This window comes from Macaca fascicularis, chromosome 7, assembly GCF_037993035.2.
Source record: "Macaca fascicularis isolate 582-1 chromosome 7, T2T-MFA8v1.1".
Lineage (NCBI taxonomy): Eukaryota > Metazoa > Chordata > Mammalia > Primates > Cercopithecidae > Macaca > Macaca fascicularis.
This window is the reverse complement of record NC_088381.1, coordinates 99,429,596-99,456,875: the sequence shown is the minus strand read 5'-3', so window position 1 is coordinate 99,456,875 and position 27,280 is coordinate 99,429,596. Positions and strand designations below refer to the sequence as shown.

Sequence of the window (27,280 nt, the reverse complement as noted above, 5' to 3'; positions counted from 1 at the left end):
CTGAATAGATCAATAACAAGTTCTGAAATTGAGGCAGTAATTAATAGCCTACCAACAAAAAAATAGTCCAGACCTAGATGGATTCACAGCCGAATTCTACCAGAGGTACAAAGAGGAGCTGGTACCATTCCTTCTGAAACTAGTCCAATCAATAGAAAAAGAGGGACTCCTCCCTAATTCATTTTATGAGGCCCACATCATCCTGATACCAAAACCTAGCACAGACACAACAAAAAAAGAAAATTTCAAGCTTATATCCCTGATGAACGTCAATGTGAAAATCCTCAATAAAATATTGGCAAACCGAATGCAGCAGCATATCAAAAACTTATCAACCAAGATCAAGTCAGCTTCACCCCTGGGATGCAAGGCTGGTTCAACATATGCAAATCAATAAACTTAATCCATCACATAAACAGAACCAATGACAAAAACCACAAGACTATCTCAATAGATGCAGAAAAGGCCTTTGACAAAATTCAACAGCCCTTCATGCTAAAAACTCTCAATAAATTAGGTATTGATGGAACATATCTCAAAATAATAAGAGCTATTTATGACAAACCCATAGCCAATATCATATTGAATGGGCAAAAGCTGGAAGCATTCCCTTTGAAAACTGACACAAGACAAGGATGCCCTATCTCACCACTCCTATTCAACATAGTATTGGAAGTTCTGGCCAGGGCAATCAGGCAAGAGAAAGAAAGAAAGGGTATTCAATTAGGAAAAGAGGAAGTCAAACTGTCTCTGTTTGCAGATGACACGATTATGTATTTAGAAAACCCCATCGTCTCAGCCCAAAATCTCTTTAAGCTGGTAAGCAACTTCAGCAAAGTCTCAGGATAAAAAATCAATGTGCAAAAATCACAAGCATTCCTATACACCAATAACAGACAAACAGAGAGCCAAATCATGAGTGAACTCCCATTCACAATTGCTACAAAGAACATAAAATACCTAGGAATACAACTTACAAGGGACGTGAAGGACCTCTTCACAGAGAACTACAAACCGCTGCTCAAGGAAGTAAGAGAGGACACAAACAAACGGAAAAAAAAAAAAAATTTCATGCTCATGGATAGGAAGACAATATCGTGAAAATGGCCATACTGCCCAAAGTAATTTATAAATTGAATGCTATTCCCATCAAGCTACCATTGACTTTCTTTACAGAATTAGAAAAAAACTACTTTACATTTCATATGGAACCAAAAAAGAGCCCACATAGACAAGACAATCCTAAGCAAAAAAGAACAAAGCTGAAAGCATCAGGCAAACTGACTTCAAACTATATTACAAGTCTACAGCAACCAAAACAGCTTGGTACTGGTACCAAAACAGATATATACACCAATGGAACAGAACAGAGGCCTCAGAAATAACATCACACATCTACAACCATCTTATCTTTGACAAACCTGACAAAAACAAGCAATGGGGAAAGGATTCTCTATTTAATAAACAGTGTTAAAATAAATAAATAAATAAACTGGCTAGCCATATGCAGAAAGCTGAAACTGGATCCTTTTCTTACACCTTTTAACTCAAGATTGATTAAAGACTTAAGCATAAGATCTAAAACCATAAAAACCCTAGAAGAAAACCTAGGCAATACCATTCAGGACATAGGCATGGGCAAAGACTTCATGACTAAACACCAAAAGCAATGGCAACAAAAGCCAAAATTGATAAATGGCATCTAATTAAACTAAAGAGCTTCTGCAGAGTAAAAGAAACTATCATCAGAGTGAACAGGCAACCTAAAGAATTGGAGAAAATGTTTGCAATGTGACAAACGGCTAATATGCAAAATCTACAAAGAACTTAAACAAAAAGAAAAAAAAAACATCAAAAAGTGGGCAAAGGATATGAACAGACACTTCTCAAAAGAAGACATTTATGTGGCCAACAAGCACATGAAAAAATGCTCATCATTACTGGTCATTAGAGAAAAGCAAATTAAAACCACAATAAGATACCATCTCATGCCAGTTAGAATGGTGATCATTAAAAAGTCAGGAAACAACAGATGCTGGAGAGGATGTGGAGAAATAGGAACACTTTTATACTGTTGCTGGGAGTGTAAATTAGTTCAACCATTGTGGAAGACAGTGTGATGATTCCTCAAGGAACTAGAACCAGAAATACCATTTGACTCAGCAATCCCATTACTGGGTATACAACCAAATGATTATAAATCGTTCTACTATAAAGACACATGCACACATATGTTTATTGCAGCACTGTTCACAGCAGCAAAGACTTGGAACCAATCCAAATGTCCATCAATGACGAACTGGATAAAGAAAATGTGGCACATATACACCATGAAATACCATGCACCCATAAAAAAGGATGCGTTCACGTCCTTTGCAGGAACATGGATGAAACTGAAAATCATCATTCTCAGCAAACTAACACAGGAACAGAAAACCAAACACCGTATGTTCTCACTCATAAGTGGGAGTTGAACCATGAGAACACATGCACACAGGGAGGGGAACATCACACACTGGGGCCTGTCAGGGGTGAGGGGCTAGGGGAGGGATAGCACTAGGAGAAATACCTAATGTAGATGACAGGGTGATGGGTGCAGCAATCCACCATGGCACATATATACCTATGTAACAAACCTGTACATTCTGCACATGTACCCCAGAACTTAATGTATAATAATAATAATAAAAGGTTTAATTGACTCACAGTACTGCATGGCTGGGGACGCCTCAGAAAACTTAACAATCACGGTAGAAGGCAAAGTGGAAGCAAGGCATGTCTTACATGGTGGCAGGAGAGATAGAGAGGGGAAGTGCCATACTTTTAAACCCCTCAGATTTTATGAGAACTCACTCACTATTATGAGGACAGCATGTGAGAAACCACCCCCATGATCCAGTCACCTCCCACCAGGTCCATCCCTTAACACATGAGGATTACAATTCAACATGAGATTGGGGTGGGGACACCGAGCCAAACCATATCACCATCCTCATTGTCAATCCTCGATACCTTCTTACAACAGACTCCTGGCTTATCTACTTTTCAAAGCTTAGCCCAAGAATCATCTCTTCCAAAAAATCTCAAAGCTCCAGTTTCATTTAGTTACCATCTCTAGGTTCACACACACACAAAAAAAACACTTATATTTCTATTACAGCATATACTGATGCTTATAATTAATAGCTAGTATGTCTACTGTAAGTGCACAGAGAAGGACCAAATCTGATTTGATAACCATATAACCAAGTATTTATCATGCCTACTAACTACACAAAAGACAGTCATAAAGGTCTACTAAATAAACAGAAATAATGTCTCCTTTAATGTATTGCTTTTGACCCAACTGCAAATTTTAACATTAGGTTTAAAATAACCATAAATTTTTAAGAGCAACCATTTTTATTTCAAGCCAGTGCTAGTTAAGTTGCATGTAAAAAAATTAAAAATGTTTTACTTAAATATATGCATGTATATGTGTCTGTGTATGTGTGTGTATGTGTGCACACCCTTTTCAGTCACAGAATCTGTGATAAACATTTATAAGAAAAAAGTCCTAAATGTTCCTCCAAAGGCTATGCTACTTACTAATATATACAAACAGAGCTGTCTAAACTCTGTACTTTCTGATCATTAAAACTGGTATCTCGATCTTTGGTTGCTATTCTTGCCCAACAATAGCAGTTTCAATCTGACAGTAAGAATAATCCTGCTATTGTGAGGCTTCTGTGTTAAATGTATTATACAATCATTTATTTGTCTGAAACCAAAAAACTGGCTTACAGAAGAACCAAATGATTATCAGTTAACACTTAGCCCCTTTATTAGAGTCCTAATCCCCACAATACTACTGTACTTAAAACTGACCAGCATTACATATCCCCCATAATCCCCATTCATAAAAGAAGTCAACATTTCAGTTCTGGACTTTGATACTACCAAATTATGTATTTTAAAAATCAAATATTATCAGATACATGGAATAAAACGAATACAAACATACACAAGCCATTTTACTTTCTCTCTCTATATATATTTTATCAAAGACATCTTTTAAAAATTTTTTTATATTCAATTTTTGTGGGTACATAGTAGGTGTATATTTATGGTGTACATGAGATGTTTTGATATAGGCATACGATGTGCAATAATCACAACATGGAGATAGGGTACCATCCCCTCAAGCATTTATCCTTTGTGTTGTAAACAATCCAATTAGGCCAGGTGCAGTGGCTCACACCTGTAATCCCAGCACTTTGGGAGGCTGAGATGGGAGGATCACAAGGTCAGGAGTTCAAGACCATCCTAGCCAACATGGCCCATCTCTACTAAAAATACAAAACTAGCTGGGCATGGTGGTGCATGCCTGTAATCCCAGCTACTCAGGAGACTGAGGCAGAAGAATTGCTTGAATGGGGACCCAAAAGGCTGAGGTTGCTGTGACCCGAGATCACACCACTGTACTCCAGCCTGGGCGACAGAGCGAGACTCTGTCTCAAAAAAAATAAAATAAAATAAAATAAAATCCAATTACACTCTTTTATTTTTAAATCTACAATAAGTTATTATGGACTATAGTTACCTTGCTGTGCTATCAAATAGTAGGTCTATTCATTCTTCCTAACCATCTTTTTGTACCCATTAACCATCCCCATGTCCCCCTAACTCCCCTACTACCCTTTCCAGCCTCCGGTAATGATCCTTCTACTCTCTCTGTCCATGAGTTCAATTGTTTTGATTTTTAGATCCCACAAAGAGGTGAGAATATGCAATGTTTATCCTTCTGTGCCTGGCTTATTTCATTTAACATAATGATCTCCAGTTCCATCCATGTTGTTGCAAACTGTCAGATTGAAACTGCTATCCATGTTGTTGCAAATAACATCCATGTCGTTGCAAATATGGCTGACTAGTACTCCATTGTGTATATGTACCACATTTTCTGTATCCATTCACCTGTTGATGGACACTTAGGTTGCCTTCAAATCTTAGCTATTGTGAACAGTGCAGCAACAAACATGGGAGTGTAGCATCTCTTCGATATACTAATTTCCCTCCTTTTGGGTATATACCCAACAGTGGGATTGCTAGGTCATATGGTAGTTCTATTTTTTGTTATTTGAGGAACTTCCAAACTGTTCTCCACAGTGGTACAACCACTATGTACACCAACGGTATACAAGGGTTCCCTTTTCTTCACATCCTTGCATTTGTTATTGCCTGTCTCTTGGATATAAGCCATTTTAACTAAAGGGAGATGATATCTCACTGGAGTTTTGATTTGCATTTATCTGATCAATAATGTTGAGCACCTTATTTATTTATTTATTTATTTATTTATTTTTCCTGAGATGGAGTCTCACTCTGTCGCCAGGCTGGAGTGCAGTGGCACGATCTTGGCTCACTGCAACCTCCGCCTCCTGGGTTCAAGCAATTCTCCTGCCTCAACCTCCCGAGTAGCTGGGACTACAGGTGTGCGCCACTATGCCCGGGTAATTTTTGTACTTTTAGTAGAGATGGGGTTTCACCATGTTGACCAGATGGTCTCTATCTCTTGACCTCGTGATCCGCCTGCCTTGGCCTCCCAAAGTGCTGGGATTATAGCCGTGAGCCAGTGCACCTTTTCATATGCCTGTTTGCTATTTGCATGTCTTTTGAGAAATGCCTATTCAAATCTTTTGTCCATTTCTTATCAGATTATTAGATTGTTTTCCTACAGATTTGTCAGAGCTCCTTATATCAGGTTGGTGCAAAAGTAATTTCGGTTTTTGCCATTAAAATTAATGTACAAAGTAATATATTTATTATTAACGTCTTGTCAGATATGTAGTTTGCAAATATTTTGTCTCATTTTGGGGGTTGTCTCTTTCCTTTGTTGATTGTTTCCTTTGCTCTGCAGCAGGTTTTTAACTTGATGTTGGATCCCATTTGCCCATTTTTGCTTTAGTTGCCTGTGCTGGTTGGGTATCGCTCAAGAAATATTTGCTGAAGCCAACGTCCTAGAGATCTTTCCCAATGTTTTCTTTTAGTAACTTCACAGTTGGAGATCTCAAAGTTTTTAATCCATTTTTATTTGATTTTTGCATATGGTGAGAGATAGGGGTCTAGTTTCATTATTTTGCATATAAATATTCAGTTTTCCCAGAACAATTTATTAAAGAGACTGTCTTTTCCCCCAATGTATGCTCTTGGAAGCTCTGTCAAAAATGAATTCACTGTAGGTGTGTATATTTGTTTCTGGGTTCTTTATTGGTCTGTGTGTCTGCTTTTATGCCAGTACCATCCTGTTTTGGTTACTACAGCTCTGCAGTATAATTTGAAGTTAGGTAATGTGATCTCTCCGGTTTTGTTCTTTTTGCTTAGAATAGCTTTGGCTATTCTGGGTCTTGTGTGGTTCCATACAAATATTAGAATTGTTTTTCTATTTCCATGAAGAATGATATTGGTATTTTGATAAGGATTGCACTGAATCTGTAGACTGCTTTGAATAGCATGGACAACTTAACAATATTGATTCTTCTAATCCACAAACATGGAAAATCTTTCCATTTTGTGTGTGTCCCATTCAGTTATTTGCATCAGTGTTTTATAGTTTTCATTATAGACATATTTTGCTTTTTTGGTTAATTCCTAAGTATTTAATTTTATGTGTGGCTATTATAAATGGGATTACATTTTTCTTTCTTTTTCAGATTGTTCACTATTGGCATATAAAAATGATACCAATTTCTGTATGTAGATTTTGTATCCTGCAGCTTTACTGAACTTGTTTGTCAGTTGTAACAGTTTTTCTGTGGAGTCTTTAGGTTTTTCCAAATATAACATTAAAGCAACTGCAAACAAGAATAATTTGACACCTTCCCTTCCAATTTGGATGCCCCTTATTTCATTCTCTTATCTGATTGCTCTAGCTACGACCTCCAGTACTATGTTGAATAACAGTGGTGAACATGGGCATCCTTGTCATGTTCCAGATATTACAAGGAAGGCTTTCAGTTTTTCTCCATTCATTATGATGCTAGCTGAGGGTCTGTCATATATGCCTTTTATTATGTCGAGGTATGTTCCTTCTACACCCAGTTTTTTGAGGGTTTTTATCATGAAGGGATGTTGAATTTTATAAAATGCTTTTTCACCATCAAGTGAAATGATCATATGGTTTTAGTCCTTCATTCTGTTGATATACTGCATCACATTAATTGATTTGCATGCACTGAACCATCCTTTCATCCCAGGGATAAATCCCACTTGGTCATGATGAATGGTCTAATGTATTACTGAATTTGGTTTGCTAGTATTTTGTTGAGGATTTATGCATCAGTGTTCATCAGAGAAGGTGGCCTGCAGTTTTCTTTTTTTGATGTATCTTTCTCTGGTTTTGATATCAGGGTAATACTGGCCCCACAGAATGAGTTTGGCAATATTCCCTCCTCTTCTGCTTTCTGCAACAGTTTGAGTAGGATTGGTATTGGTTCTTTAAATATTTGGTAGAATTCAGCAGTGAAGTCATTGGGTCATGGATTTTCTTTACTGGGAGACTTTTTATTACAGCATTGATCTTATTACTTGTTGTTGGTCTGTTTAAGTTTTGGATTTCTTCCTAACTCAATCTTGGTAGGTTGTATGTGTATATGAATTTATCCATTTCTTCTAGATTTTCCAATTTATTGGCAAAAACTTACTCATAGTAGGCACTAATGATGCTTTGAATTTCTGCAGTATCAGTTGTAATATCTCCTTTTTCATTTCTGATTTTGTTTATTTTTAATCTTCTTTCTTTTTTTCTTAGCCTGGCTAAAGGTTTGTCTATCGGGAGAACCCAGCCCCCGATAATTCAGCGTTATTTCATGCAGGTTCTTTTGGTTCTTTTCTAATTCCCTAAGTGTCAGCCGGTCTGAGAAATAAAGGGAAAGAGCACAAAAGAGCGAAATTTTAAAGCTGGGTGTCTGGGGGAGACATCACATGTCGGCAGATTCTGTGGTGCCCCTCAAGCCACAAAACCAGCAAGTTTTTATTAGTGATTTTCAAAGGGGAGGGTGTGTATGAATAGGGTGTGGGTCACAGAGATCATATGCTTCACAAGGTAATAAAATATTAAAAGGTAAATGGAGGCAGAGCGAGATCACAGGACCAGGGTGAAATTAAAATTGCTAATGAAGTTTCCGGCACACATTGTCATTGATAACAACTTATCAGGAGACAGGGTTTGAGAGCAGACAACCAGTCTGACTAAAATTTACTAGGCAGGAATTTCCTCATCCTAATAGGCCTGGGAGTGCTAAGGGAGACCAGGGCTTATTTCATCCCTTACCTGCAACCATAAAAGACAGACATTCCCAGAGCGGCCATTTTAGAGACCTACCCCTAAGAACACATTCTCTTTCTCAGGGCTGTTCCTTATTGAGAAAAATAATTCAACAATATTTCTCCTATTTGCTTTTGAAAGAAGAGAAATATGGTTCTGTTCAGCCCACCTCTCAGGCACTCAGACTTAATGGTTATCTCCCTTGTTCCCTGAACATTGCTGTTATCCTGTTCTTTTTTCAAGGTGCCCAGATTTCATATAGCTTAATCACACATGCTTTACCAACAATTTGTGCAGTTAATGCAATTATCACAGGGTCCTAAGGCAACACACATCCTCAGCTTACAAAGATGACGGGATTAAGAGATTAAAGACAGGCATAGGAAATCACAAGAGTATTGACTGGGGAAGTGATAAATGTCCATGAAATTATCACAATTTATGTTCAGAGACTGCAGTAAAGACAGGCGTAAGAATTATAAAAGTATTAATTTGGGGAACTAATAAATGTCCATGAAATCTTCACAATTTATGTTCTTCTGCCACGGCTTCAACCGGTCCCTCCATTAGGGGTCCCTGACTTCCTGGAACATTTGTCAACTCTGTCTATCTTTTTAAAAAGCAACTTGTTGTTTCATTGATCTTTTGTATTATTTTCTTCATTTCAATTTCATTTACTTCTTCTCTGATCTTTATTATGTCTTTTCTTCTACTAATTTTGGGTGTAGTTTGCTCTTGCTTTTCTAATTCTTTAAGATGCATCAGTAGATTGTTACAGCTTCCAAAATTCTTGTTATTGATTTCTAGTTTTATTCCATTGTGGTCAGAGATGGTGCTTGATATTATTTCCATTTTTTTAATGTTTTAAGACTTGTTTTGTGACCTAACATGTGATATATACTTAAGAATGATCCATGTGCTGAGGAAAAGAATGTGTATTCTGCATTCGTTGGATGAAATGCTCTGTAAACATCTATTAGATCCATTATGTCTACAGTGCAGATAAAGTCTGATGTTTCTTTGTTGATTTTCCATCTGGAAGATTCGTTCAATGCTGCCAGCGGGGTATTGAAGTCTCCAGGTATTATTGTATTGAGCCTTATCTCTTTCTTTAGCTCTGATAATATTTGCTTTATATATCTGGGTGCTCCACTGTTGGGTGCATATATATTTAAAATTGTTATATCCTCTTGCTGAATTGACCCTTTACCATTATATAGTGACCTTCTTTGTCTCTTCTTATAGATTTCTGTCTTAAAATCTATTTTGTCTGATGTAAGTATAGTAACTCCTGCTCTTTTTTGGTTTCCATTGGCATGGAATATCTTTTATATCCCTTTATTTTCAGTCTCTGTGTGTTTTTATAAGTGAAATGTATTTCTTGCAGGCTACAAATCAATGGGTCTTTTTTTTTTATCTATTCAGCCATTCCATCTTTTGATTGGAGAGTTTAGTACATTATCATTACTGATAAATAAGGACTTACTCCTGCCATATTGTTACTTGTTTTCTGGTTGTTTTCTGGTCTTCTCTTCCTTCTTTCCTTCCTGTCTTAAGTGAAGCTGATTTTCTCTGGTGATATAATTTACTTTCTTGCTTTTTATTTGTTGTGCATTCACTGAATGTTTTTTGGTTTGAGGTTACCATGAGGCTTGCAATTATATCTTATTATATAACCAGTACCAGTCTGTGGCCTGTTAGAAACTGGACCACACAGCAGGAGGTGAGCAGTAGGCAAGGGAACATTACTGCCTGAGTTCTGCCTCCTGTCAGATCAGTGGCAGCATTAGATTCTAAGTCTTTCTAGTTAGGATAAGAGTAGATTACACACCACAATTGTATGTTACAATAATCTTTCTTTTTCCCTGTGTACTTACTATTACAAGTGAGTTTTGCACTTTCAGGTGATTACCTACTGCTCATTCATGTCCTTTTCTTTTTTTTTTTTTTTTTTTTTTTTTTTTTTGAGACAGTCTCACTCTGTCACCCAGACTGGAGTGCAGTGGCATGATCTCAGCTCACTGCAACCTCCGCCTGCTGGGTTCAAGTGAGTCTCCTGCCTCAGCCTCCAAAGTAGCTAGGAGTACAGGCACCAGCCACCATGCCCAGATAATTTTTGTATGTTTAGTAGAGACAGGGTTTCACCATGTTGGCCAGGCTCGTCTCGAAATCCTGACCTCAGGTGATCTGCCCGCCTTGGCCTCCCAAAGTGCTGGGATTACAGCAGTGAGCCACCACGCTCAGCCTGTGTCCTTTTCCTTCTGATGAAGTATTCCCTTTAACATCTCCTGTAGCTCAAGTCTAGTGTTAAAAATCCCTCAGCTTTGGTTTGTCTGGGAAAGTCTTTATTTCTTCTTGATGCTTGAAGGATATTTTCACCAGATATACTATGTTAGGGTAAAAGTGTTTTCCGTCAGCACTTTAAATATGTCATGCCACTCTCTCTTGGCCTGTAAGGTTTCCACTGAAAAGTCTGCTGCCAGAGGTATTGGAGCTTCATTGTATATCATTTATTTCTTTTCTCTTGCTGCTTTTAGGATTGTTTCTTTATCCTTGATCTTTGGGAGTTTGATTATTAAATGCCTTGGGGCAGTTTTCTTTGGGTTAAATCTGTTTCACGTTTTATAACCTTATTGTTCTTTTGGATATTGATATCTTTCTCCAGGTTTTAGAAGTGATCTGTTGTTATCCTTTGAATGAACTTTCTACCTCCAGCTCTTTCTCTTCCCTCTTCTTTAAGGCCAATAACCCTTAGATTTACCCTTTTGAGGCTACTTCCTAGATCCTGTTGTTGTGCTTCACTGTTTTTTATAATTTTTTCTTTTGTCTCCTCTGACTGTATATTTTCAAATAGTCTGTCTTCAAGCTCACTAATTCTTTCTTCTGCTTGATCAATTCTATTAAAAGACTGATGCATTCTTCAGCATGCCAACTACATTTTTCAGCTCAAGAATTTCAGCTTGAATCTTTTTAATTATTTCAATCTCTTTCTTAAATTTATCTAATAGAATTCTGAATTCTTTCTTTTTGTTATCTTGATTTTCTTTGAGTTTCCTCACATAGCTATTTTGAATTCTTTGTTTGAAAGGTCACATACCAGCACTGGTCCCTGGTGTTTTTTTGTTGTTGTTGTTGTTGTTGTTGTTTGAGATTGGGTCTCACTCTGTCACCCAGGCTGGAATACAGTGGCGTGATCTCAGCTCACTGCAACCTCCACCTCCCAGGTTCAAGCAATTTTCCTGCCTCAGCCTCCCGAGTAGCTGGGACTACAGGCGCACACTGCCATGCCCAGCTAATTTTTTTTGTATTTCTGTAGAGACGGGGTTTCACCATGTTGCCCAGGCTGGTCTTGAACTCCTGAGCTCAGGCAATCTGCCCTGCTTGACCTCACAAAGTGCTAGGATTACAGGCGTGAGCCACCATGCCCGGCCAGCTATTTAAGTTTCTAAACTGAAATTAGAGAAGGTGAATAGCCAAGTTTTCCAGTGAAATATCACTATTCTTTTTTCTTCCATTTCTGTAATGATTGCCCCTTTAAAGAACAAGATAGAGTGATGTTAGCAAGACAGCTGACTAAGCCCCTGGCACTCATCCTCCTCACAAAGACAGCCAGAACAACAAACAAATAACTACATTTGGATACACCAACTCCACAACCCTATCCCGGCAACCAGGATCAGCCGGGAATCAGGAAGAATTTTTCCCTGTAGTGAAGAGGTAAGCAAGAATATTCCAACAACCCCCATCAAAACCTTGGACACCTACAGACCTCACCACTGTGGTCTCCTGCAGTCCTCACAAGCATTAAGACCAGCTGGGGGAGCCTCCTGCAGTCCACATATCTGTGATACCCCAAAGAGCCAACAATATGCCCTGCCCTCTGTGGCCCATGAGGCTACTGTACTAGTCATCTTAAAATTGGAAGTATCTGGGGAGCATCCCCAGAACCACCCTAACCTGGTGGGCTAACACCCACAAGCTGAGCAGCAAATAGCTGTGACACCCACTGGGAACTCCATGCTTTGGATAGGAATGTGATCTTGCATGTTAACAACTTCAGCAACACCCCCAGATCTGGAAGGAAACAACAGAGTGACTTCAGGAATCACAATGAGTTTACTCTCATTCTTTAAGCACTTAAGTTACCTTTAAGAAATCTCTGTTCCAGGCCAGGTTATGGGGCTCAGCCCTGTAATCGCAGCACTTTGGGTGGCCAAAGCAGGAGGATTGCTTGAGTGCAGGAGCTCAAGACCAGCCTGGGCAACATAGCGAGACCCCATTTCTACAAAAAATTAAAAATTCGCCAGTATGGTGGCACATGCCTATGGTCCCAACTACTCGGGAGGCTGAGGTGGGACGATCACTCAAGCCCAGGAGTTTAAGGCTGCAGTGAGTTATGATGGCACCACTTTACTCCAGCCTGGGCAACAGAGTGATACTCTGTCTCAAAAAAAAAAAAAAAAAAAAGAAAAAGAAAGAAGAAGAAGGGAGGAGGAGGGAGGAGGAGGGAGAAGAAGGAGGAAGAAGAAGGGAGAAGGGAGGAGGGAGGAGAAGAGGAAGGAAAAGGGAGGAGAAGAGGAGGAGGGAGAAGGGAGGAGAGGAGGAGGAGGAGGAGGAGGAGGAAGGGAAGAGGAGAGGAGGAGAGAGACCGAAGGTGAAGACAGGGAGGGAGAAGGGAAGAGAAGAGGGGGAGGAAGAAGGGAGGAGGAGAGGAGGAGGGAGGAGGGGAGGAGGAGGGAGAAGGGAGAAGGACAGGAGGAGGGAGGAGGGGAGGAGGAGGGAGAAGGGAGGAGGAGAGAAGGAGGGAGGATGAGAGGAGGAGGGAGGAGGGGAGAAGGAGGGAGGAGGGGAGGAGGAAAGAGAAGGGAAGAGGAGAGGAGGAGGGAGGAGGGAGAAGAGAGGAGGGAGAAGGAGATGAGGAGGGAGAAGGGAGGAGGGTGAAGGGAGTAGATGAGGAGGAGGGAGAAGGTAGGAGACAAGGAGGGAGAAGGGAGGAGGGAGAAGGCAGGAGGAAGAGGAGGAAGGAAAAAAGAAGAGAAGAAGAAAAAGGAGAAGGAAGGAAGGAAGGAAGGGAGGGAGGGAGGGAGGGAGGGAGGGAAGATCTTAGTGCCTTCTTTGTAGTTGTTACCAGAGATTATAAAAGGTCATTTGCCGAAGCTGATTTTCCACACTTCTCTGTCTCACAAGCCTGCATACACATTCATTCCTAAACTCGAAAAAAGTTTACTAACTTTAAACAAATAGAGCAGAAAACTGTGCCATGAGTGCAAAACTACTATGCCACAATAGAAAAGACAAGTGGATCCTACTCAGAATCACTAATAAACACTATGTCATCCTCAATAAAATACTTAACATGTCCATTTTAGTAAACTCTTTCCACAGGTCTTGAAATTTTCTACCTTATTAGCTCATTACATTTAAAGACTCTTCAGTAAAACTAAGTAGTAATAAATTCATCAGTATTCTGAAAGTGATTTTTCATCACAAAACTATGAAACAAAGCAGATATTTCTATTAATATCTACTAAGAGAAAGATGTGTTATCGCTCTTGTGCAACAACCGTTTAATATTCATTTGCCATTTCAATTGAAAACCTACAATAATTTCTACGACTATAATTTGGCTATACTATACTATGAAATCTGAATTTGACACTATCTGGAAAGTTAAAATGGAGGAAAAAAATTGGTATTTGTTCTTTTTTTAAAGAAGGTTATATTCATGCTTAGATGCTAGTTTCTCCAAGGATGCTTAGGTTTTATTCTAAATCCCATTAGCTTCCCAAAGTAACTGGTCATCTTCAGTCATTATAATGTCAGCCTGTTGATGTTTTTGCATAATGCCCTTTCCACAAACTGGCTAGACTTTCCATTACCATAGTTTTGCATGGTAACATAGAAAAATCACTATTGTCATTTTAATCTGATCTGACAGAAACATTCTCAGCTTAAGAAACTCAAAACTATTATAAACTTAAAATCTTCTTCAATTACTGAATTCACTTTTTTAAAATCAAACAGAAAATTTCTCTTGGTAATGAAGGCTAGAATGACTTAAATGCAAAATGTTTTGTTTTTCTACAATTTCCTCCACCCTCCCAAAAAAAGGTATGAAGAGAATGTAGATAAATGTATGATCTGCCAACCCGAACATATCATTTTAAAATGAACAAATTGTCAAAAACTACATTGACAATTCAGCTATACATCTATTTAAATAATAAGGAGAAAGGTAATTCTGAAACTCCACTGCTTGCAAGGCTGTCCAGCTGAGTCTAAGAACAGAGGAACACCTATAAAGGTGGGATTCAATTCACTGGTCTATCTGCCCAAAACCTGAACTGCCGAAAACAAGTCTTTCATAGTTTTTCTTTATTGTTAATTAGGTAATTTTGTATTGTATTGTGTCTTCTGTAATAGAGAGCAGAATAGGATAAATTAACATGAAAAATGTAGAAATGTCAGAATGATGCCAATTAGTAGAATGGTGGCAGGTTTTTCTAAGATTCAAAAATAATTTATAAATTGGGTTTTCAAGATTCTACATTCTTTTAAGTGAATGCCTTAATCATTCAGTTTATTTCTTGGGGGACTTAAGATCAGCTTGTCAAAAAGAAATGGTTTGGTTTTTTGGTTGTTTTTTTTTTTTTTTTTTGTCTTTTTCTTTTTTCAGCCTTTCCAAGATTTCTAGTACCTCATCTTTACCCGAAAGCCTATTTACTGGCAGCCAATTTGCAAACATCAAATTTAAGATTACAGCTTCAGTAAAATGAGAAGAAAGAAATTAAAGTTGACTTCGAGTATTTATGTTGGCATATACCAAGCAGACTACTTAAGAAAAGAATGACACTGTGGGCTCCATTTTGCCATTCCTCGTGTTCTGCATGTACTAGTTTTCATATTACTTTAATCAAGAGACAAACATAACGAATTTATCATTTAAAGTATGCAAATTCATTACTCCTTCTTTGTGAAAGCTTGACACCTTGGCTCATGTCATATATTTGCAAACTAAGTATGTATTCCACTAAAAAGTTAAGAAAAAAGAAACCAGAATAACAGCTTTTTAAGTTTATGTTTCATCAAACAAGAAAATAATTAAGCGGGTACTTGCAATATACTACAGCTAGGGTCAATGTTAACATCACTAAAATCTGTAAGTTTTCTTCAAAATGTTAGGGATAATCTTTACTGTGTCATAAAGAATTATCCAAAACTTAACATTATAATTGGCTCCAACAACTAAACCACAAACAAAAGCCTCTTAAATGGTAAGCAATACTGAATTAACTTTTAATGACAACAAAAATAATACTTCTATTACCTACAGAGATAATTCAACAAATACCCAGCAGTAAATATAGTCATTTTCTCTAGAACGATGGAAAATAAAAAGCCCGATAAGAAACATAAAGAAATCATTCAATTTAATAGTCATTATAATTACAAATCAATAAACCAATTTCCCATAAAACCATTCTTTTAAAAAAACATCAGTTTTTCCAATTCCGTTTTCTTTTTTTTTTTTTTTTTTTTTTTGAGACAGGATCTTGCTTTGTCATCCAGGCTGGAGTACAGTGGTGCAGTCATGGTCTACTGCAGCCTTGACTTCCTGGGCTCAAGTGATCCTCTTACCACAGTCCCATGAGTATCAGGGACTACAGGTGTGAACCACCATGCCCAGCTAATTTTTTTATTTTTGTCTCACTATATTGCCCAGGCATGTCTTGGACTCCCAGGCTCAAGCAATCCTCCCAGCTCAGTCTCCCAAAGTGCTGGGATTACAGTCATGTGAGCCACTAAGCCAAGCTAATTCATTTTTTGATAATAACATTTCCTTGTTCTTAAAGCTTTTGATAGCTTTATTTTTAAAATGCAATGACAACAGCAGTAAATATTAAAGAGGTATTAAAAAATTACTTCTTTCTAGTAAAGAGATGGGGAAAGAAGATGTTTTGGGGTTTTTTTTTCATCACTTTAAAACAAATCTGACCAAGAAATCTGATTAGAGAAAATAATTTTTATCTTTTCTAAACACAAATATATTTTCTATTCAAATAATCCCATATATCCACACATTTAATATAGACAATAATGACGATCTAGCATTTCTGATCACTTAGTATGTTCCAGGAACTCTGCTAAATGCATTATATTATTCCTCACAGTAGTTGCAACTATTTTACATATGGGGGTCTGAGGCACAAAGAGATTAAAATAATTTACTCAGGTCATACAGCTAGTAAATGGATAGAGCTGAGAATCAAACCCAGACAGTCTAGTACCATGTCTGATGTCTTTTTATATATATACTTTTTTTTATTTTATTTTATTAAAATTCGGTGCTCTACATGTTCAGAGAAACTTCTCTAGTAGCGAATTATAGAAGTCATTCCTGAAAGTATGGTCTTCCATGTCTGTTTTCTGAATCACTATACAGCAGGTCCTCCAATAAAATTGTTTTCTTTCAACATCAGTTTGTTGTAACAATAATAAAGAAAAAAAAACAATTTCCAGCCATGACCACAGTCTTGTGTCGAGTTTGCATGTTCTCCCCAGGTCTACGTGGGTATTCTCTGGGTACTGTGGTTTCCTTCCACATCCCAAAGCTATGCACATTAGATGAACTGGCGTTGTCTATATGGTCCCAGTCTGAATGAGTGTGGGTGTGTGAGTGTACCCTGCAATGGAATGGCCTCCTGTCCAGGGTTGATTCCTGCCTTGTGCCCTGAGCTGCCAGGATAGCTCCAGCCACCCCCAACCCTGAACCAGAATAAGTGGGTTGGAAGATGAATGAATAGATACAAATGATTGCCAGATAAAAATTAGTGGGCCAGGTGTGGTAGCTCACATCCATAATCCCAGCACTTTGGGAGGGTGAGGTGGGTGGATCACCTGAGGTCAGGAGTTCAAGACCAGCATGACCAACAGGGTGAAACCCCATCTCTACTAAAAATACAAAAATTAGTTGGGCGTGGTGGCATGCACCTGTAGTCCCAACTACTTGGGAGGCTGAGGCAGGAGAATCACTTGAACTCTGCAGGCAGAGGTTGCAGTGAGCCGAGATCATACAACTGCACTCCAGCCTGGGCAGCAGGGTGGGACTCCGTCTCAAAAAAAAAAAAAAACCAGTAAAGTATATGATAATTATACAAAAGCACAATAAATGATGCAGTAAGAAAATGCTCAATGATCTGCCATATTGGTTATTCTTGAACTGCATGATGGTAGGAGATGCTCCTTATAATTTTCACTTTGCAAACACTATTCCTTGATTTAACCCACCACCACTATGACTGCTTTCACTCACTGATTCACTAAAAATTGTGTAAATAATTATATTGTTTTTATTAATCTTTCTTAAATGTATTTACAACCCAAATTTATTTCTTTGTTTAATATTACAAGTGTTTTGGGTCTTTATTTAGAAGTTTGGTGAAGTTTTTGTGACCAGAAATATGCCATAGGAACTTAACTCTTGTTTAAATCAATTAACGTATCATTCACTTAAAGTCACAGTTCCCAAGAATCTATTAACTTAAGTGAGGACTTACACTACATTGTGTATGAAGTATATATTGCATCTAGCATAAGGTCTGACACCCAGTAAGTATTAATAAAAGTGCAACTATTATAATAATATTAATCTCTTCTTTACTTACTCTGTGATAATTCCGGATTTCCTTTCAGATTCATCATCTTTGGAACTGAAGGTCCATACACATCCACATCTAGCAAACCAATGGCCTTGGACTGTAAAAAAATAAATAAAAATATAAAACAAAACAAAAACACTTTACCATAAGATTGTTCCCACTCTTCTCAAAGGTGAAGCACATAGCAACAGTAATCTGACTACAGAAAATAAAATTGGCAAAATATTACAAATCATAACCTAAACTTCCAAAGCAACAGTGAAGTAAAAGAGCATAAATTGCTTAGGGTCAACACTTTTTATGATTTACTAATATCATCCAGATACCTGACTAAAGAAATCCACCCTATATGCTTTACATATTGTAGTTCAGATCTCCCATATAGTCTCAAGCAGACTAAGACCTTTTTGATCTGAACATGAGTTTGAGAACAAATTACATGCGAACAATTTTAAAATAATGACTTGTGATGGCAAGCAAAACCCCAAAGACACAACATTAACTTTTGGAAAGCCTGTCTAACACACCAAAGAAGACAAAATAAAAAAAGATCATGGAAACAGGGCCATAATAAAGCAAGTGAGAAATTCTGATGCAGATCTGGCATAAATGAGATGGAAGCGCTAACAAAGATACTGGCACACCTAACACAGAGACAACCTCTTATATGCAAGTCACAAGTAAATACAAAACGTCTTCTAGAGGATTCAGAAACAACTAAAACTGTTTTCTCTGATGATGCATCCAGCTGCTGAAGGACAGGATACCCTGTCTGGGCTCTTTGCTGGCTATCAATTAATCAGCAGCTTAGCCAAGGAAAGGAAAACAAAATTCACTATTAAAAAATATGTCTCTTTTTTTCTCCTCCCCCTCTCTTCTTTCTCCTTTGATAGATGAAATCAATCTGTTATTGGTTTTGCTCATCTACAAGTAAACAGAACGCTAACACAATATGTCTTAGAGTTATGTTTCATCAAGTCTTACAAGTTTCCTACTACTCTCCTCAAATCCTGCAGAATAAAACTCAACCCTTCAACAAAATTTTTTGAAAAACTGAAGCAATCACTCCTCTTCCATGTTACCTACCTATTTCTAGACAAAAAAAGAAAAACTTTTAAAATTGTTATCTGGTTCCTATGAATATACAAAATAAGGTAAATCTAACATTTGTGTTTCCAACTTTATACTGACTAAAACTGCAGTTTAAATATATATATATATAATATCTCTGTATGACTCAGTGACCTCAGAGGAAAAAAATGGGATTAATATCTGCCTCTGTGAAAATCTCAGCTTTATGTAAAATAAATGAGAAAATACGAAGGATACTTGATTTTTAATAGAATGGTGATATATAAAATTTAAGCTTAATGCATTTAGGTATTAGATTTAAGAAGGGAGGAACAGTCAATAAGAAGTTTGACCAATTTAACTATTTTTTAAACCACAGACAGAAGAATTTAGCTAAATTAAAACAATTAAATTTACTATGGATAACAAGATTTTCAAATGAGGGGACCTAAATCTAGAAATATGGCTAATTGTTACTTCCATTATATAAAGTTCTGCTAATGCTATCACTATCATCCTAGAATTTTATCTCTTTTCTGTATTTTTATGACACCTACAAGAACTAAAAACTACCACTAAATAATAATAAATACCAATAAAAACAAAAGCTATTTTAAGATTCTCTTTCCTTGTTCTCTTATTTATATCAATGCTGATTTTACAATAACATGAAGGGGGTTAGGTCCTAAGTTTCAAATTGATCTTCTAACAATACCTGTAAAGTAAAATAACAGCTTTTTAAGTTTATGTTTACATGAAACAAGAACATAACTAAGTGTTCTAACAAATATAAGATTGCTAGGGTCAATTTTATCATCACTAGGTTTTCAAGTTTCCTTCAAAATGCTAGGAAAGATCTATCATCTATCCTGCTTCTAGAAGAAAACCAAGCTTGCTAAAGATGAACTCTTGGCACAATGGTCAAAAAAAAACTGAAGATCTCCCTTAACATTTGCTCTGGTAAGAGTAGGTTTTACATATGCCTAGATTGCAACCAATATACGTTATGTAAAAATTAAGGAGGGGGAAATTACAAGATTTTCAAGTTCTTCTGATTCCTAGAGAATAGAAATAACAGTAACTGACAATATTCTACATATTAGGTTCTCTACATACTCTAAGAGACTAACCTAAATTTAGTACCAATGCTTGTATATATCAAAAAGGAAACAAAGGGAGGAAAATATAAAGATCAGGGGGAAAAAGAGAAAGAGAGGAAAGAGAAAGAGAGGGGCAAAGGGATTAAGGACTGAGGAAGAACAGGATAAAGGGACATTAGACAGCAAAGTCATATTAAGATGCCGGATAAACTAGGCCTCCACTGCTAGCCCTATGGATAAATCGGAACCTATAAAAACATACCATCTTAAATCACCCAGACACCAAGACTTTCCCTCATTGCATCTCCCCATTGCTTGAATTCCTTCTGGGTGCCAGGCACTTAACTAAGCATTCTATGTACATTTTTTCACTTATCCTCACAGCAACACTGCAAGGTGGTATTATCCATACTCATAATGAGAAAGCCAGAAACTTACATTCAAAATGACCATTTATTCTTTCTTAAAATGAAGTAGAATGGGAAATTAAACATGAAAATGCTAACCTCATAAACCTCTAACAGAACTTTAACAGGATCTAACTCCAAAAACTTAGATATAGAGGACACTTTTTCTTAAAAGGCCCACAGCAAACATTTTAGACGTTCAGGATCATATGATCTCTGTGGTAACCACTCAACATTACCATTGTAGTATCAAGGCAGCCATAAACGATATGTAAATAAATTAACATGGCTGTGTTCCGATAAAACTTCACAAAAACCGGCAGGATTTGGTCCACATGTCATAGTTAGTCAACATTCAATTTAGAGAGTAAAGTTTTTCATAATGAAGCTATTCAATCATCCAACAATGCAATTCTGTTAGCGCCAAGAGCAGGCAGGCCAGTCATCTCTTTCAGCATCAGAGTCAGAGGAGCTATCTCAGTAAAGATTTACTTTCTCATCCTTAATTGGCTAGATTTTAAAAATAAAAAGCACACTTTTCAGACTATTTTACTGGAACTAAATTAGGATGTCTTGCTTAGATTTTATTTATCATGAATAAAATCGGTGCCCATTAACAGAAACACCAAAGCATACATTATTTAAAGCATATTATACTTACAATTGGCACAGCTACTGGAGCAGTACAGTTACCATTGCTATAAAAATAAATTTAAACAGATTTTCAAGTCTAGAATTCAGTAATGTTCAAAAGGTGCCAAATAAACTTCATTTGTTTTTCATAATTTATTCCATTATTTTTAAATAGGTTCCTATTTTAAGTATGTAAATGGTCTTTCACTTTAAACTTCCAGTTTTATACTGTTAGGAAAATAAATGAGCAAGGTAAAAGCCTATAAATAAATGTATGCAGCTGGGTGTCTAACCAGCTAACTTTTATGAATCCTTTCCAACTTACTCCTCCTATAATAATTATATTTAGTCAATAAAGCTCCAATTAGGATTTTCTTCAATTTCAGCCAGATTCAAAGGAATATTCACTACAAAAGCTACCAAATACACAACAGATTAAAAAAATTACTATTAGCAAAAATAACTGTAAACTTACTATTGTAAAGTGTGATTGTCGTCTTTAATGTCACCATAAACTTAACCTAATGTTGGTATCTAACAATATACTCTTTTTCTGACTCTCCTACAGATCTCAAAACCTAGCAGATGACATAAAACAAGATAGATCAAACCCCAAGATAACAATTAGCTTTTTGGATTTGTTTATAATTTATAACACACTCTGGAAGTTGTAAAAGGTGGCAGAATTATTCAAGAGTGATTATACTGTTTTATTACTACTGTATGAAAGCTGCAATTTGAGAGCCTACATGCCCTATTTTTGTGTGTTGGATTTCAAAGACATGAACCACAGTTTTGATACTGCTTTGTTCTTCCAACACAATTTATACTAAATAAGATTGTAAAGCTTCATGACATGTTCCTTTTATCCATGTCTTCTGCTAATAGAACCCATCAAAACAATATCTTAGAACGCTCCCACTCGATTATTTCTAAATAAGACCTACCTAAAAGTTGTACTTCCACAGAAGTACCCTGCTAAGACTCCCATGATTCCCTGTATATTATATTCAGTTTAATCTTGGACTGGCAGTTGGTGTTTATTCAATTTAGAAATTATTCAAACCTCTTCTTTCTTCCTTTCTGCCTAGCTTTACATCAAGCTGCCAATCATAAGAATTTCAATCTCTTAGTAGAGAAAAATATATGCTTCCAAATTCTATTAGCTAAGATTAAGTAAGAATCTGATTGTCAGAAGAGCTAATGGTTAACAAGGTGATAAGAGAAAAATTTCCTACTGTTTATCAAAGGACTGTCTAAATCTTCAAGTTCAATCAGGAAAAAAGAGAAACAAGAGCAGCATAAAAGAAAAAAAAAATCACCTGGTTCGTTGGAACACAACCTGAGAGGAGCTCAGGAAACGTACAGAAGAATCCCAAATGAAAAGTATTAATAACTGCTCTCAAAAGAGGTACAAAGTAGAAATGGAAGATAAATGACAGATTTCTTTTTGTTTTTTCAGACAGGGTCTTGCTCTGTCGCCCATTCTAGAGTGCAGTAGGGCTATAGGGGCATTGACCTCCCTGGCTCAAGCAACAATCCTCCCACCCCAATGTCTTGAGTAACTAGAACTACAGGCACCGGCCACCATATCCAGCTAATTTTTTTTTCATTTTTTGTAGGGACAGGTTTTCACCACGTTGCCCCAGCTGGTCTCAAACTCTGGGGCTCAAGTGATCCTCCTGCCTCGACCTCCCAAAGTGCTGGGATTACAGGTGTAAGCCACCACACCTGGCCAATAATCAATTTCAAATTAAAGACTCTATTTTAGAGTAGGAAGAAACCTAAGAGATCATTTTTAGTCTCCTAATTTTTAGTGATGAAGAAACTAAGTCCCAGAGATAATGTCACTCCTGGGTCTAGGATCCCAAGTCTCTCTCCAATGTATCATGAAGCCTAACCACTAATCAACAACCACCAGCCACTTACCATACCTCTTTCACCTCATCTCCTACTCTCCCCTTTTCTAATCCACTCCATACATACTACCCTCTTGCAGCTTCTTAAACACACAAGGAACACCCCAGATCTAGGAGTTTTGCAGTTGCTATTCCTTCAGTCAGAAATCCTATTCCCCTGAGTATCCACCTGTCTCTTACTTCCTTTACGTCTTGATTTAAACATAACCATATAGTAAGGCATTCACTGGCCACACTATCTAAAATTGCAACACTACACATTTCCTATTCCCCACCCTGCTTTTTCTTTCTTCTTAGTATCTATATTAGTATTCAACATATTATATACAGTTGTTTCTAGGTATCTGCACGGCTTTGGTTCCAGGACACCTCTGCCCCCATACCAAAATCCTCAGAATCCTTTTTTTTTTTTTGAGACTGAGTCTCGCTCTGTCGCCCAGGCTGGAGTGCAGTGGCGCCATCTCGGCTCACTGCAAGCTCCGCCTCCCGGGTTGACGCCATTCTCCTGCCTCAGTCGGCCGAGTAGCCAGGAGACTACAGGCGCCCGCCACCACGCCTGGTTAATTGTTTTGTATTTTTAGCAGAGATGGGGTTTCACTGTGCACTGTGTTAGCCAGGATAGTCTCGATCTCCTGACCTCATGATCCGCCTGCCTTGGCCTCCCAAAGTGCTGGGATACAGGCGTGAGCCACCACGCCTGGCCAATCTTCAGACTCTCATATAAAATGGCATAGTATTTGCACATAACCTGCGCACATCCTCCCATATATTTTAAATCATCTCTAGATTACTTATAATACCAAATACAATATAAATTTTATGTAAATGGTTATTATACTGTATTTTTATTTGTATTACTTTTTATTTTTATATTGTTATTTTTATTGGGGTTTTAAAAATATTTTTGATCCACAGTTGGTTAAATACACAGATGCAAAACCAGCAGATATGGAGTGCAAATGTATTTACCTATTGTTTACTATCTCCCCTACTAGAATGTAAATCACATGAGGGTAAGGATTTTTGCATGCTTTGTTCACTACTATATACCCAGAACCTAGAAGAGTAGGTAGTTACAGAGATTCCCTATTACATCCCAGAAATTCTGATTCATTAGGTCCAGGCTGCCATCCAACAACCTATATATGTAGCACTCTAGGATATAAGATGACCACAACATGCAAAACCGAAATATAGATAATACAGGAAAGAAAGATGAAAATTTGCTACTAAGACTTGGGAACAGCAGGATCATAATAACAATAATCTACAGTAATCAACAATAACATTAAAGATGTCTTTTTCAAATGATTTTTTAAAAATATATAGTAAACATTCTGCCTTATGTGTGAATAATCAATAAATATTGCATGGGACATATACATTAAAAAATTGTTGTTTATCTGAAATTCAAATTTGTTATTTGCTAAATCTGACTTTACTCCAGCATTTCTTCTCAACAGGGTTGCAAGAATGATTCAGATGAAACGTAAGTCAGATTTTGTTATTACTCTGCTCAAAACCCTTCATTGCCATCACTCCTCCCATTTCATTCCTGTAAAAGCCGAAGTCCTTAAAATCATTCACCCCATATAACCCAGCCAGTTCCCCACCCACCTCCTGCCTCCCAAACCTAGTAATTTTCATCACCTATTACTCCATTCCACTTCTTCCTCCAGAAATCACATTGGCCTTATTACTATTCTTTGCATGGTATACTAGGCTTGCTCCCACCTATTGGCCTTTGTCCCAGCTCTTCCTTCTCCCTGAGATACTCTTCCCTCAGATAGTCATACAGTCTACTCTCATTTTCTTCTCTTCTCTGCTCAAGTGTTATCTTTTCAATGGAGACTATCATATTTTAAAACGCAAACCAGCATTAACCCTTAAGCACTACCCCTCCCCCATCTTAGTTGTCTTGTATCACCTTCTAACATACTATTTAACTTACTTGTGATGTTTATTATCTATTTACTGTAAGCTCCATAAGGACAGGAATATCCCCAAGTATTCTGAATGGTAAAAATTAAATATTTGTTGAATGGGTAAGTAAATGAACTAATGAATGAATGAACAAACTTCCATCTGTTACTCTAGAATTTCAGTATTGCTTACTATACAATCCCTAAGGTCTCTTATAAGCTTTAACATACTATGATTTCAAGAAAGTCCCTCTTCTAATACTTCTACACTAACATTTTAAGTTATAGGACTTAAAATTAAATAATATTATAATAATTATACAATAATATATAGCTTAAAAATATTCTGGTGTTAAAAAGGGGGTCATAAATTTCTTTGCAGTCTATTCCTAACAACAGTTTTCTCCCCAGAAAATCTAATACCATCTTCATTTCTCTATTGACCTCAACTCCAAAAAAAAATAGACTTCATGAAAGAAAATCTAGTACAAAGAATGGATATGGTTCTATGATGGCTTTATTAAAAAATATGGCTGGGCACAGTGGCTCACGCCTGTAATCCCAGCACTTTGGGAGGCTGAGGCAGGAGGATCATTTGAGGTCAGAAGTTCAAGACCAGTCTGGCCAACATGATGAAACCCTGTCTCTACTAAAACTACAAAAATTATCCAGGCGTGGTGGCAGCACCTGTAATCCCAGCTACTTGAGAGGCTGAGGCAGGAGAATTGCTTGAACCCGGGAGACAGAGGTTGCAGTGAGCAGAGATCGCACCATTGCACTCCAGCCTGGGTGCCAGAGCGAGACTCCGTCTAAAAAAAAAATATATATATATATATATGATAAAGTATACTGCATAACTCTTTGAAAACTAAAGCCACAACATGATATGAAAAAGTTAACCAAACAGAAGGTTATCTGCTTACTAGCAAGATTTAGTACAATAGGTTTCAAATATTAAAAAGCTGCAAATTTGGGTTTTTCTTTCCAGAACTAGAGAAGCAACTTCTTCTTTAACAGGAAAACAGTTGCCTTAAGTGCTACATTTTCATTTAGTATGGAGGAAAAAGTAAATCAGGAATAAAACACCTAAGATTAAGAGAAGAAAAACTTTAAATTCTTGGTCTGTATAATTTAAAAAACATAAAAATAAAAGCCCTTAGTAAGTAAAGTCTTCAAATACAGAGAAAATTAGAAAGCCTTCTACTACCATGTAGTGCTTATAAAAATGCAGAAGATGCTTATAGACACTAAGCTCTAAAAATCATAGTTATCTGTGATACCAACTAGTCATTTTGTTGCCAAAATCAAAGCCTGGAGACCTAGAAACCTAACTAAACAAGAACAAATAAATAAAGTACTTCAGCAAAGATGCTGGAAAACTAACATCAATTCCTTAAGAATGTCCTTAACTAAACTGCAATGCAGGGAAGAGTATTTATAATTCTGAGAGCAGCTCTTCTAAAGAAAAGCAATTATAAGATCAGATATGAACAGAGCACTTGATCCACCCTTCCGACTCAAAATCAGAGCAGCCCAGCGGAGCTGGTTTTGAAACCCACAGTTCCATATGCTCTGCTCTCTTCTCCTCAATGACCCTTCCAACACTGCTCCGCTAAAAATTAAAGGCCCTTCCTGTTCCTCAAGGAGATGGGATGGGGGAAAAAATTTCCTGATGGAAAAAAAAATGAGAGAGGAAAAATGAATTAGTGAAAGCCAAGTTAGAAAGAAGTTTTGTAAATAATTTTTTAAAAAAGGATTGTTCTGGCCGGGCACGGTGGTTCACGCCTGTAATCCCAGCACTTTGGAAGGCTGAGGCGGGAGGATCACGAGGTCAAGAGATAGAGACCATCCTGGCTAACACAGTGAAACCCCATCTCTACTAAAAATAGAAAAAAATTAGCCAGGCGTGGTGGCGGGCGCCTGTAGTCCGGGCTACTCGGGAGGCTGAGACAGGAGAATGGCGTGAACCTGGGAGGCGGAGCTTGCAGTGAGCCGAGATCGCGCCACTGCACTCCAGCCTGGGCAACAAAGAGAGGCTCCGTCTCAAAAAATAAAATAAAATAAAATAAAAAATTTAAAAAAAGGATTGTTCTGCCTGAACCTGGGAGGTGGACGTTGCAGTGAGCTGAGATCACGACGCTGCACTCCTTCATGGGCGACAGAGTGAGACTCCGACTCAAAAAAAAAAAAAAAAAAAGAAAAAGGATTGTTCTATGAGAAAGATTTGGATAAATTCTTCTTAGACAGAATCAGGTAATGAAATT

At 37.3% G+C, this 27,280-nt stretch overlaps 1 protein-coding gene across 14 annotated transcripts in view; it reads right to left on the bottom strand.

Moving 5' to 3' along the window:
• NUBPL (NUBP iron-sulfur cluster assembly factor, mitochondrial) overlaps window positions 1-27,280 on the bottom strand; it is a 259,201-nt gene that overhangs the window by 194,575 nt on the left and 37,346 nt on the right. For all 14 annotated transcript variants that reach the window (XR_012415699.1, XM_073997212.1, XM_005561036.5 and 11 more), the window contains one exon: window positions 17,971-18,061. Coding sequence is in view for 7 of the 14 variants with exons in the window: in XM_005561036.5 (XP_005561093.2) it covers window positions 17,971-18,061 (91 nt within the window). In the remaining 7 variants the exon portion in view is untranslated. The remainder of the gene's footprint in view (window positions 1-17,970; window positions 18,062-27,280) is intronic.